Source organism: Ambystoma mexicanum, chromosome 2p (genome assembly GCF_040938575.1).
Source record: "Ambystoma mexicanum isolate Mex_15411 chromosome 2p, UKY_AmexF1_1, whole genome shotgun sequence".
NCBI classification, from domain to species: domain Eukaryota; kingdom Metazoa; phylum Chordata; class Amphibia; order Caudata; family Ambystomatidae; genus Ambystoma; species Ambystoma mexicanum.
The window spans coordinates 562,768,573-562,782,233 of record NC_090923.1 but is presented as its reverse complement, the minus strand read 5'-3'; the positions used below and the strand labels follow the sequence as shown (position 1 = coordinate 562,782,233).

The 13,661-nt window shown below is 43.1% G+C and overlaps 1 protein-coding gene and 1 long non-coding RNA gene across 13 annotated transcripts in view; one reads left to right on the top strand and one right to left on the bottom strand.

Moving 5' to 3' along the window:
* The window catches only part of NPRL2 (NPR2 like, GATOR1 complex subunit), a 717,787-nt gene that overhangs the window by 150,178 nt on the left and 553,948 nt on the right, over window positions 1–13,661 (top strand). For all 12 annotated transcript variants that reach the window (XM_069644051.1, XM_069644050.1, XM_069644042.1 and 9 more), the window contains 2 exons: window positions 6,882–6,973; window positions 11,380–11,548. In XM_069644051.1, the coding sequence (XP_069500152.1) occupies window positions 6,882–6,973; window positions 11,380–11,548 (261 nt within the window). The remainder of the gene's footprint in view (window positions 1–6,881; window positions 6,974–11,379; window positions 11,549–13,661) is intronic.
* LOC138565899 (uncharacterized) lies at window positions 2,369–3,567 on the bottom strand. The gene is made up of 4 exons (XR_011301690.1): window positions 3,417–3,567; window positions 3,077–3,178; window positions 2,871–2,979; window positions 2,369–2,731 (listed from the first exon to the last, which is right to left on the bottom strand). It is a non-coding gene; the product is annotated as an uncharacterized lncRNA (long non-coding RNA).

Below are 13,661 nucleotides of genomic sequence, written 5' to 3'. Positions count from 1 at the left end.
GACCTCTGTCCCTTATGAACATAGATACGAAGATATTTTTAAAAACTTGAGCGAACAGGTTTCTTTCATTCATACCCCACCTGATACATGAGGACCAGGGAGGATTAATTCCCGGAAGGTCGACGTCACACAATATTGGAAATTATTTAATGTATTGTACAAAATTGACCAAAATGCAGAAGCAGTGGCTGTCACGCTCGACGCTCAAAAGGCCTTCGACATGGTATCCTGGCAATACATGTGGAAGGTCTTGGAAAAGATGTGGGAGTATCCATGATTAAATACATAAAATAACTATACACCTGCCCCACTGCAAAAGTCCTGGTCAATTCTCAAACCTCAGCACCCTTCGCACTCAGTGGGGGCACCTGACAGGGCTGTCCATTCTCCCACCTCCTATTCGCACTGGTCATCTAACCAATGGCAGACTATGTCGGGGAAACAGCACGCCTGTAGGGGAATACGACTACGAGATATCCCTGGATAAACTCGCTATACGTGGACGACGTACTACTGTATGTCAGGGACCCGTCCGCAAATTTAGATCCTATATTGAGAGACGTGATCCGATCAGGCACCTTCTCCGGGTGTATGATCAGTTACAGCAAGTCTGAGATATTCCCGCTCACTATAGCAACCCAACGACCCACATGCAAATACCCTCTCAGATGGTCACCTGAAGAAATCCGCTATCATGGGGTCCGAGTATCTAGATCCAAATCAATTCTACTGAAGGATAACTACATTTCTGCACATAAGTACGCTGAGTCCAAAATGGCCAGATGGCGCTCTCTTCCGCTCACGCTGGCAGGGAAGCTATCACTGGTATAAATGATCCTGGTCCCAAAGCTCCTGTACATTTTTGCTAATGTCGCGGTATGGCCTGGAAAACAATATTTTGATAAACTACACAGTGCATGCACTCAGTTTCTATGGCATGCCGGAGCGGATCGTAAAAAGTGGACGCATATGACACTGCCTTATGAGAAGGGTGGTTTCACCGCCCCCAACTTAACATTCTACTTGACAGCCGCGCAAGCCCAATATGCTACGTACTATTATTTGGATCCTGCTGGCTCCCCCCATATTAAACTTTGAAAGGCTGGCGGCAGGCGAAATCAATCTTAAGACACTAATAATGCACCGCACCTACAGTAATGACTCGCCACTTGACCCCACCGCTGCTACACTGTTTGCATGGAATCGGATACTACACCCACTATCAGAATCATGCCCTTACTATAAATGGTTTCCCATCTGGAGGTTTCCTGGGCTCAAACCCACACACAATATAATGCTAGCTTAAAACTGGCAGACTCTGGGAATACCTAGTGCTGAATGACATTTTCCCTGAGGGGAAATTCATTACCCCACAAACGTGGCAGGCCGGTCATTCCGGGTCGGCACTTGAAATGCTGACCCGGAATGACCGGCCTGCCACGACTCCGGGCCTCTGTGCGCGCTATGTGGCCGTGCTTCCTGGATGAACCTACCGACACACCTGAATTACATTATATTGCTAACTCTGTCGGTGCCCAAGGTGTGGTCTCGTCACTATACAAGCTTTTATTAGCAAAAACCCCGGACCTACCCCTTAAGGCGCGAGACGCATAGGCAAATGAACTAAACCTCAATCACAGATGTCATGTGGGGAAAAATGTGTTCCCACACATGTAAAGTCTCCCTTAACTTCAGGTTCTGCTGAATGCAATATAAACTTCTAAATAGATTGTACTACACCCCTCATAGACTCAACAAACTTGACCAGCACACGATGCACACCTGCCCTAGGTGCCGCTCCATGGCGGCCGTCCACACACACATGTTTTGGACATGCAGCAGACTTGACGACTTTTGGAGTAGGGTCCTTCAAGTGTTCTCTGAGATCATGGGTGCCACTGTTGATCTAGACCCGTCTGATGTATTGTTTGGGCTGTGGGGTACTTCCAGTGGTAAGAAAGTAACTACCTTCATGAATGTGAGCTGTATGGTGGCAAAGAAATATATTCTTCAGTGCTGGAAACGTCCCTCCCCTCCAACCCTTGCAGTGTGGTTAAACGCACTCACTTGGAATTAGACATGCAAGCAGGAATACATCAACTCCCTATCTGCGCATGCTCGCCCGAAAAATATATGGACGTAACTCCACACTTACCTTCTCAATCATACGGAAAGTACCCCAGGATCGCCTACACCGGACACAGATATAGCAACGAACCAACCCCCACTGTAAACATCGAAATCAATGCCACATTGTCATAACCAACTGTATTCTTTGATGATATAGTTAGATTATCATAGAAATCAGGGTGAGGGGGCACACATTCATATAGTATTATTGGAGTAAAAAAGTCAATCGGAGCACATGTTTTTACCTTATGTATTTAATTCGGATATTGGTAACAGATATGGGGATAGAGTACCCAAGGAGCATTAACAGGACAATACAAATGAGTACAACCCTGTGAAATGGACTGGATTTAGATAGGTAAACATGTTCTGCTTTCATTGAACAACATATTAGTTTTGCGGGTACAGCGTGAATATAGAAACCAATTTCAATGAACATAAACAAACATATAACGGTGCATAGGGTTAACACTGAGCATGTGATGGTATCGTCGACACTAAGGTGTTTCGTCCCGGAAGTAAGCTGTAGAGTGAAGCTTGTATGTGTAGGCCTTTATCAGGACGTGTGGTAGATGGTCAGTCAAAGTCCCGGGATCTCTATCTACAAGTAACAAGGGGAAATGTTGAGCTGAAGTGTGGCCTCGGGAATACTTATTGCATAATTCAAGAGCTCAAAAAGATGCTTTATCTTTCAAGAGAACAAAGTACGTTATGCTAAGTATGCATGGCGCAAGTCTTACCGTAGACTATCCAGTGCTAGGGTAAGTCTGGGCATCCACTCTTGCGTGGATGAAAACTGGCGTGTAAGTCGCCAGTATAAAGAAATGGCCGTTCAAGGGTGGTGACTACCTAGAATGACACAGAGAAAACATAAAAGGTTCTATGAAAAACCTAGTCTCAAGGGATTGGGTAAAGTGACTCAAATCGAGAGTGGATAGAGTCTTACCTCAAGTTGGTAATAGAATTCTTCGGTCTATGGTGGGTGTGGAATCCCCAGACTGTAGAAAAATGGCAGCTGTTCCAAACGCGGGCCACTGACTTTCAAAATCTGTGTGGGGAGTAGTGACATACAATCAATACGCAGACCATGTCGGTCAGACTGGTGCAAAGATTAATGCTGACAGAATCGCCCAAAAGAGATAATGGGGTTGGACTGCCTTTAAAAGTAAGCCCATTTGGCTGGAGACCAGCAAAAGAGACATGCGTGACATGGACATAGTTATGTCCCTATGGACTCATGGGAAAAACATCGACGAGTGTCACAGAACGCCTGACTAGAAACTTACTGTGATCGACGTGTGGAGCGAAAGTGCTCCTGCTATCCAGCTTCGCACTGAATGCCGAGGAAGAAGCTGTAGTCATGGGAGCCGTGCAGTAAATAGCAAATGGTGTTGAGCCATGTGGTTGTGGAGGGGCGTGATGCCGCCCGAAAAGAAAAAAAACATGAGAGGAATGTGTACATGCTCGCATGCTCATGCTGGGAGAGGTCGTCTGCACGAAAGTGCCGCCTGCAGAGGCATGCGAGCACTAAGTCAAACCCCACGAGTGGGAGGGAAGAAAACCCGGCATGGGTTGTCGTATCTAGTGACCTGGCAGTATCCCTAATTCTAGGTATCCTACGGCTGAATGTGGCGGATTCCATGTTCTTGTGATGTATTATTGTTTCACAAAATGAGACAGTCAATTACCACATGACTTGAAGCAGCGAGTGCGCACAACAATGTCACAAAAATTAATACAACAATAAACATTTGCTTAAAGGCTGCACATAAAGGCAGAACACTGAACATGTTGTCTTTTTGGTGTGATAGTCGATAGTAACAAACAGAGGATGCATTATTATTGAACGTTGCTGTCAATGACCACATAGCTCTATAAAGCGGTTTCATCACAGGACATATTGTCTTTGGTGTGTTGTTTGATTAAGACAAACCAAAGTACATTAGCAATCTGACTGCAAAATCACAGAACGTATTGTCTCTTCTGATGTATTAGTTTACCATGACACAGAAATTGACATAATTAATAACAAGCACCATACAGGCAAATTTAGCAAATCCATGATGCACGGACAAGGCTTATGTTCCCAGAGTGACTTGTCATAAAGACAGCTAAACTGTACAGATGAACATATAGGACTTTCTGATTTGAGGCAGAATCAACAAACCAATAGTGTGAATTCAAAAAGAGAGAGACTTTGCTATTGGAGCCGCTGCATTGGAGCACAGTGATGTACAATGTGTGGAAATGGCGGTCTATGGTTGCACAAGGGAGTGTAGTTCCACACAACGGAATTGTGACAAAATGGTGAAAGTTAAAGCATCTTTTTGAGCTCTTTTAAATTATGCAGTAAGTATTCCCGAGGCCACACTTCAGCTCAACATTTCCCCTTGTTACTTGTAGATGGAGATCCCAGGACTTTGACCCTCTACCCCACGTCCTAATGAAGGACTACACATACAAGCTTCACTCTACAGCTTTCTTCCGGGCCGAAACACCTTAGTGTCGACGATTCCATCACATGCTCAGTGTTAACCCTATGCACTGTTATATGTTTGTTTATGTTCATTGAAATTGGTTTCTATGTTCACGCTGTACCTGCAAAACTCAATATGTTCATTGAAAGCAGAACATGTTGTTTACCTATCTAAATCCATTTTAAAAAAGGTAGCAGGCGCTCCTCTCCAGAAAGAACATGGCATGATAACCTGTTCTGAGATGAGTTTGCAGCACACACTTTTTGCTCATTGTACCTTTCACAGATGGGGAAATATCCATTTGCATATTAGTCTTTGTCCCACCCACATGGGCAGTCCAGCACCGAAATGCCACGGCAATTCCTCTCTGAACAAGAGTACCAAAAGCAACCCCATACACGCGTTTCAGCCTTGTTGGGCCTCATCAGTGAGGTGAAGCTTTGTCTCTCTGAGCACAGTGAGCAGGGAGTCCACGTCTGGTTGCCCCCAGGTAACTCAGGGTGACCAACCCCAAGTTCCTTTCAAATATTTCAAAAAAGGTAGCAGGCGCTCCTCTCCAGAAAGAACATGGCATGATAACCTGTTCTGAGATGAGAGTTTGCAGCACACGCTTTTTGCTCACTGTACCTTTCACAGATGGGAAATATCCATTTGCATATCAGTCTTTGTCCTGCCCACATGGGCAGTCCAGCACCGAAATGCCACGGCAATTCCTCTCTGAACAAGAGTACCAAAAGCAACCCCATACACGTGTTTCAGCCTTGTTGGGCCTCATCAGTGAGGTGAAGCTTTTGTCTCTCTGAGCAAACACAGTAGTCCATTTCACTGGGTTGTACTCATTTGTATTGTTCTGTTAATGCTCCTTGGATACTCTATCCCCATATCTGTTACCAATATGCAAATTAAATACATAAGGTCAAAACACGTGCTGTGATTAACTTTTTTTCTCCAATAATACTATATGAATGAGTGACCTCTTACCCTTATTTCTATGGTAATCTAACTACGCCCACCTGGGTTTTTCAGGGCATAGCCAGGTGCCCTTACATATTTTTCTTTGATGATATGTAATGTGAACTGTGTCTAAACTACAACACAATGCCTGCCCAATTGTGAATGCTGCAACCTCTGCTGATAAAAGAAGTTTACACATTTAAAAAAATATATATATTATCAGCGGCTTGATGTTTTCTTTGGGAATCCTGGAGTTAGTCCATTCTACTTCAGTCTTCATGCCTTTCTCCTAGAGGCCTGCCCACCCCGAAATCATTTTACTTTGTTTAGGAAAACAAACTACACCTCGATCTACATGTAAAAACGGTATTGCTAAGAAAGCCAACTTTATTTGTAAAGGCACTTATATCACCAGGCTGGACTTTGCCGTGCCAAAGAAAATGGTCTCTCGCCACTAAAAACAGTTCAACACACTTCAGCTTTGCTGGTATCCATCATCTGCCATCTCTACCACATCACCCCAGCTCTAATTTAGTACACTAAATCCCTGCAGACTTGAAGGGGCTCATTACAAGTTTAGTGGTGCAGTAAAAAAAGTGGATGTTACAGATGCTTTTACTGCAGTTCCAAATTTCGACTTTGGAGGTACAGTAGAAGAAAAATTGTTGTTTTTTTTCCTTATAAATTAACTAAAAAAATTGATTATTTACTGTAGGCACAATTACCATCCGCTGCGAATGCACCAAATCCCGAATGGGATTCTGTGGGACTTCATGAGTGTGGATTAACAGCGCAAACCTCCCACTCGTGAACTGGCAGATTTACCATTGATAAGAGTGGTGGTATTTCGTCTGGAATTACAGGGGATACTTGTTTATGGTGGTATTGTCTGCGGACATACCATCGTACTTGTAATGAGGCTTTAAGTGCCTGTTCAACACTACATGACTTACAAAAGCCTTCAGCCAAACCGTCCCAGATACTTGGTTGCGAAACTCCTCCTGCTCCCTTGATATTCCTTTTTATTTTTCAGGCTGTTTCTAGTGTAGTCAACATGGGGGAGACCTGATGTATGTTTGTCTGCATACAATATCATGCAAACTATTGACACTGTAACCTTTTACGGAAGCTGTATGATTCACCTCTATCTCTGTATCATTACTAAACAAGCGATTGATGGATGTATCTCTTGCACCGTTCACATTGTTAGTCTTCAGATATCTTTGTGTGATACTGCACCCAGTCTTTATACTGTATCATTCGAGATGTGTGTGATTGTGTCTTGTTAAGTCTCGTGAACGTTTTTTTGCTGTCTTCCAGGTTCCAGAAGAGTACATCTCTCGAGAGCTCTTTGACACAGTACAAGTCTACATCATCACCAAGCCGGAGCTCCAGAATAAGCTGATAACAGTGTAAGTCTGATCCGGGTTGTCATGATGTAAGGATAATTGGAGGGGACACAATCTGATGCCAGCAAGACATACCTGAGGTCCTGTTTATCTTGAGAGAAGTGATTGTGAAGCTCCCCAGAATGCCGAGAGGATGTTCTTGACATGTCATTAACAAGGTACAAAATTGCTGGGAGCTATTTAGCTCCTGCTTCTAGACTACGAGAGCCTGGTTACCTTGATACCAACAGCTACCAGAAACTACTTTTAGCTCCCAGCCAACTGTTAACATACAATCATACATAAGTGACATTAACTTTTGTATTTGGCAGTTTTTATAAAGGATTTTTAAGGCACACCTAGAACACATTTGAAACACAGTAGACCATACATAATGGACAAAATGTTTACATTTGTCTCTCAGGTAAAAGTTAATTTATTTTCTGCACGCTATTAATTTATTTAGAATTCTTATATAGCGCCTTATGCCCATAGGCCTGAAAGCGCTGCCAAAAAACATAACATACAAACAATACATAAATGGAAAACTCAAAATAGACCATTTATAACGGGGCATATAAAGAAATTCAGTATAGGAACTCGTCAGATTACTACTAAAGTTGATAAGGCGAGGTCAAACTATAAGACCAAGGTTCGTGGAGCCCATGGGCAGGTATTTGCACAGTCTCAGGTACATAGGCAGGGTGCAAGCTCCACACCCCACCAAAATGCAGTCTCTGTTCCCTTGGGCACTCCAATTTAACAGTTCTATCCTGCACAGGAATTTCAGGTCAGAAGAACGCATTACCCCGGGCCCCGTTCTTGCACGAAGCCAAGCAAATACTTTGTTACGAAGTGCGTCTCTGGGTTCACTCTTAGAGGGTTTCGAAACATTAGTAATATAAAGTTTCGTTTATCCATAACCAGAGCTTTGATGGCTTTATCCTCAGGTAATAACATGTTGGATTTTCTTAGGCGCAAATTACTTAAGTCTGCCATCCAGCCAAACGTCCCTTCGCAGGAACGATGCCGGGCTTTGGCGGAGCAATTCTGTGATTCAGTAGTAACTTATTTGCTGAGGAGGGGGAGGATAGTGGAACTTCTTTCCGAAGAGACCGCGGCTCGGGATTAATGCCAATGCGCAGGGCCCCAATTGAATATGCATCATTTTCAGCTTCCTTTAAAGGCAAGTCTGTCTGTGAAGAACGGTTCTCTTTGCTAAAGGGCAGCAGACTCACAGGTAGAACATTGTCTGCTTGCGCACTTTTCTCAAAGAAGAAAGCGTGAAATTTCTCTGCTGAAATGTCAAGAGACACTAACCATGCATCGAAGTCATTAGAAGTGTCACAGCTATTCAATACCTTTTTTATAAGGGTATCTTTCCAAAAATTCCAGGGCTTGGGGATGGAGTTCATCTCAGCGTCCTCCGAAGGGACGGAGGGGGAAGCTAGGATGGATGTAGCAGCCCTCTCCAACTGAGGCGAGGGTGCTAACATGATGGAAGATAGCCATTCCGTGTTATTTCCAGAGGCTAGGGGGGGACGCCTGGGTGACCTTGGCGGTCCTATCCACCCCACTAGTAGTTACCGGTAGGGTAGAAATAAATACGTCCACATTCTTTGCCTGATGGTTTTTATTGGGACTGACTACCCCATGGGCTGTATGAATTTTGTTAACTTTGCCCTTAGTTATTGGACTCTTATGGAGTCCGTTCTTTAGTTGGAGTAATGCAGGGCTCATCATAAGAGCCCATGGACTCACAAAGTGACTCAGTGCGCCTGGCACGAACATGTTCTCTCCTGCGAGAGCTAAGGGCCAGAACATCTGAAAGCCGATCTTTATTAAGAACAGACAGTGACCGGGGAGTGCGAGGCAGAGTTGATTGTTTCAGGCATCATGTAACAAGTGCAAAGCAAAATGCGAGGCGCTTAAAAATGAAGAAGGAACCGTTGAAGGCATCATTAGTGCTCGTGTTAAATATGCAGGAGGTCAGACAGGCTTAGCGTCGGGTTGCAGGCAGAGGAGAGTGGAACACCAGGGAAAACGGCAAAATGTAGCTGTAACTCAGCATCCTCAATGCCGGCGCTGTTTCTAAGTCAAAGGCTGCACACCCACAACAGGAGCAGGGAGCGGGCGGCAGAGCAGAGCGGCCGTGGGGGCAGGGGCACCAAAACCAAGCTTTCCAGAGGTGCGGAAGAACACAACAGCAGCCGCCTCTTCCAAAGGTATGGAAACCGCATGGAATGGCGCACACAGTGCGATTAAAGGAAAGGACCTACAGGAAGCACAGGAATAGCCGTCAAGCCGCACTGCTGTACAACGGACAGCCGCTTCCGATGGCCTGTGGTCACCTTATTGTATTAGCTCCTGTCAAAGTAGTGGTCTCTCCCGTGTACCGGATTTTGCCCGATCCCAAAGAGCAGGTTTTAGCTCCTGCTTATCAAATCTCAATTTCGAACCCCGATTAAGTAAGAGGAGCAGGTCAAGTCTCAAAAACCCATTATCGGAGCATGGTGTAGTTGCAACGCATAATTCAGGTGCAAAACATGCATACAGGCATAAGATTTTTTTTTTATATAGAAAAGTGCTAGAATACACATTTTGACTCCTTGACCTTTTATGAAGACTGGTTTGAGAGAGAAGCCCCATCTGGTGTAGAAGTGGCTGTTTGTACATTACACCACACTAGACTATCCAAGCATATCGGAGCATTATGCATATTGTACAAGCTCACATTAAAGTTGGTACTATTGGCTCATACAGTGTTGTCCGATTGAAGCTTAACTCTCAACAGAACAGTACACCTTTTAGATGGTCCTATGGGTAGCTCAGAATAAGGTGATTCGGGCCTTTTACTGTATGCTAGGAGAGTTTGGTAATTTGTTTTAATGTGCATGCTCTGTTTTGAACTCGGTGAGCTCAGAAAAGCTTCTCTATTGTTTCCTTAGCATTCACTGCTTTTACTGCTTGCCTTTGTAGTATGGTGACAGTCCTCCATTCCTAACTTGGAAAGTGCTTTGTTATACATTTCATTGCAGTTGTCACTACCATGAACTAAGGGGTGATGATGTGAAAAAGAAAGTCTTACAGACTAGCTGACAGAAACCAGGTCTGCCGAAGATTTCTCATTCTTAAGGAATCAATCTTTGAGTCATTGATGTGTTTCAAGCAAATTTTCCCACTCACCCGCCTTTAGACTTTACACAAGCCGCTTGATTTTCCTTAGTATCTTGATTTCATGAGGATGTTTCATAAGGATATATGGCATCATTTGGTGGGAAAACATATCAAGCGAATAGGTAAAGCGAGGAAACCTGCATGGTCAAAAATCACAATGGTACCATACTTGTATAATTTTTGCAAACAGGTTTTAGAAGCAGTGTCCCAACCCACTACACACAGATGCACAAAACATTACCAAATTATTATGTAAAAATAGCAAGCCTTGCATGCTCTATTTTCTCTGCTTATCCCTCTCATGGTGGTGCTACCCTACCCCCACTTAACCACTGTACTTAATATAGGAAAACCACTTCTACTCTTTCTCACCATCCACCTCCACCCTCTCTACCTGGAGTGAACAGAATGCGGGGAAACCCCCTTGCTTAACCAACCCACTTCAGTCTCCTCACCCCTGAACCAAAGTAAGCGTGTTTGGGCTGGTGAATACCCCATACCCTCTTACAACAAATATCCCACCACCTTTTTCCCCCCTTCCATATTTCCTTTTGAGAATCTATGATTTTTAAATTTAAGTAAAGGAATTATCTGTAATTATATTTTTTGTAATGCGCTAAAATGGTTTATACTTTACCTGTGATAGTTTAAAAACAAATCTTAGTTAAAACCAATCTTGTAAAAAGTACCCATCAGTTACACAGCAGTTTTATTAATTTCATAAGTGTAAATTAATGTTGATTGTAACTACCTATGTTCTCCTTTTTCATTAAGCAGTAGAAATTGTAATACATTTTAGAAGACACAACTTTTGAAAATGTTGTTTCTGTAGTGCGCATTTGATGTGGGTTGGTGGAATGAACCGCTTTTCCAAAAATCTACACAACAAACACCTTCCTTGTATTTTTGCCAAAATATTTTTGTTAGCCTTAGATTTTTTTTCTCCATACTTTTGTGACCTGCTTTCCTTGTGAAGCGCCTGTGACAGTAGCTAACCTATTTGTTCTGATTAGTACAATCTACATTCAGTTGTGGTGCAGACTGGTGGGACCTCGAACATTACACATCAGTCATTCTTAGTCTGCAGCACAAAGAAATTGAGGTTTGGGCACTTGGAAGTATGCTGGTTGAGATTAAGCATTCTGCCAGCAAGTTATCATTCCCAGTCCCAGGTAGGCATTCAGATTGATTTGAGAGTCTTCTGTTAATGTCTGAGCTTATTCTTACCTTTTCATGCTTGTGTCCTTAAATAGAACTGCTATGGAGAAGAAGCTGATTGGTTGCCCGGTGTGCATTGAGCACAAGAAGTACAGTCGCAACGCTCTGCTATTCAACCTAGGTTTTGTGTGCGACGCCAGGTCCAAGACCTGCCACCTGGAGCCACTCGTGAAGAAGCTGGCTGGATATCTTACCACACTAGAGGTGCATTATTTTCCAGTATAATGTGCTCTTGAAGTTCCATCACAACCTACCATCATTTTTGTTCCCTTTGTCAGCAGACCTTGGTCCTTGTTCTAAACACTTGTACTTCCGTTTCCACCCACATCGTAGCAAGCCAACCTACCCCTCTTATCTGCATTCTCCTTTGCTGCTGTTTTCCAAGCTTTTCCATTGATTGTTGCCTGCATATCTCCCAAAACACCCACTCTTTGCGCCCTCTTGTTTTCACCCTTTTATAGTCCTTTTCATGTCCTCCTCTTCTTGCTAAATAGTCTCACCACACTTGCTCTTTTAATCTTTTCTGTATGATCCCCTGCATCTTGTCACCCTTCGTCAAGCCTCCCCTTTCATTTCCTTTGATATGCATATGAGTCCATCTTCTGAGGTGCCCACTAGATTCTTAACAGTTTCTTTGCTACTTGTGGCTCTGACCTGGCTTAACAGTTGGTCTGCTTTTCCTACAGCCAACTCACTTTGTCGTCCTACTTATTCACAGAAACAAATGCCAGTTCAGTTTAATGCATTGCCCGCCTCTTCTCGGGATGGACATTATTTCTGTGCACAATTATTTATTTTACATTTGTTAAGCGCACAAAACACTCATCCAGGCACAGTTACAACCAGTTACACTCAATTATGAACAGGAGAGGGGCATAGATAAGCCAGTCAAGAGTCAGTTACACAGGTATGTGTTAGGATAGTTATTCTGAAGCCCTACCATTTACTTCATTAAAACCATACAACTGAGACAGTACACTAATCCACTCTTAGTATACGGCTATACTACCTGAGTTCAGGGTAGCGTAGACAGTGCAGCCAGGCTCATTTTAGGAGGGGGAGAGGGCTGTAGAATCAGTACAAATAAATTGTAGTGCACATATGGTCCAAAGAAACACTGATACGCTATGTATTGTAAAAATAAATGGTTTATTTAATTACAACTAGGTCCAGGTACATCTTGGGGGTGGGGGGAAATAGGTACGATCACATTATATAACCACCATTATAAAAACACAACACTATGCTTGAAGGTGCACAGACCAAAGCATATAACCTTATTTAGAACACTGAACAGTAGTTCTAGGGAAGTCAAAACCAATAGTTACTTTTGTATTACTTACAGTAATACAAGGGTAGTAGACACTAACAGTTGTACCGCGACACTCAGCAAGAAATCACATAGTAAGCCAACTGGACAATATACTTTTCTGAATAGTGGAACACTTATTCTTGGAACAGTATAAACCTTTAACTCTGATTCAGGATAACACACAGTTATAATCTAAGAGCTGGACCCTGGGGTGTAATATACAATTACACTTGCTTTTTAACTCTGTGAAACACAGTCTAAAATCAGTAAGAACTTATTGCACTACTTTTGGATGGCTCATGGCAGACCAAGATCACCTTTCAAGAATGGCGCACATCTATTCTAGGCATGTAAAAAACCTAGTGTTGTAATATACTTTTACAGTTATTTTTCAGATCAGTGCAACACAGATTGAGGTAAGCAATAACTCTTTAACTTGTTTTAGGATGGCACACAGCTAACACAAGGTAAGTAAAACCTATATACCTTTTTAAAGGAGCTGTCAGCAACTTAAGAGGTAAATATTACCTAAGGCAGACTTATTCTGGACAGGCTAACGGCAGGTCAAGGGAAGCAAGACCCAATTAGGGACACTAGTGTTCTAGGTGCTTGCTGTAGGCAGGGTGAGGTAGGGCACCCTGGAAAAGAGAGAGTCAAAAACTACCCCTGATCAGGGACGCATTATAGGCTAGGTCCGGAAAGCAGCAAAAGATAGGTTTAACAAATACTAGCAATGGGAGATTTCACAGAATAAGGATGATGAATCCGCAGAACAAAGGCATTTAATTAATAATTGAGACATCTAAAAAATGTAGGCCTGTAACTCAACATGAGGCCTTAAAAACAAACATAAACCAAAAAGAAAAGGGTACAATGACACAATTAGCTACAAATTGTTGTGAGGGTTAGTAGCTGAGTTATTTGTGCATTTTCCTGTACTACTCAGTAATAGTTGTACGCAATTGCTGTCGACACAATAAACAATGGGTGTTTCTGGTTCGGAAC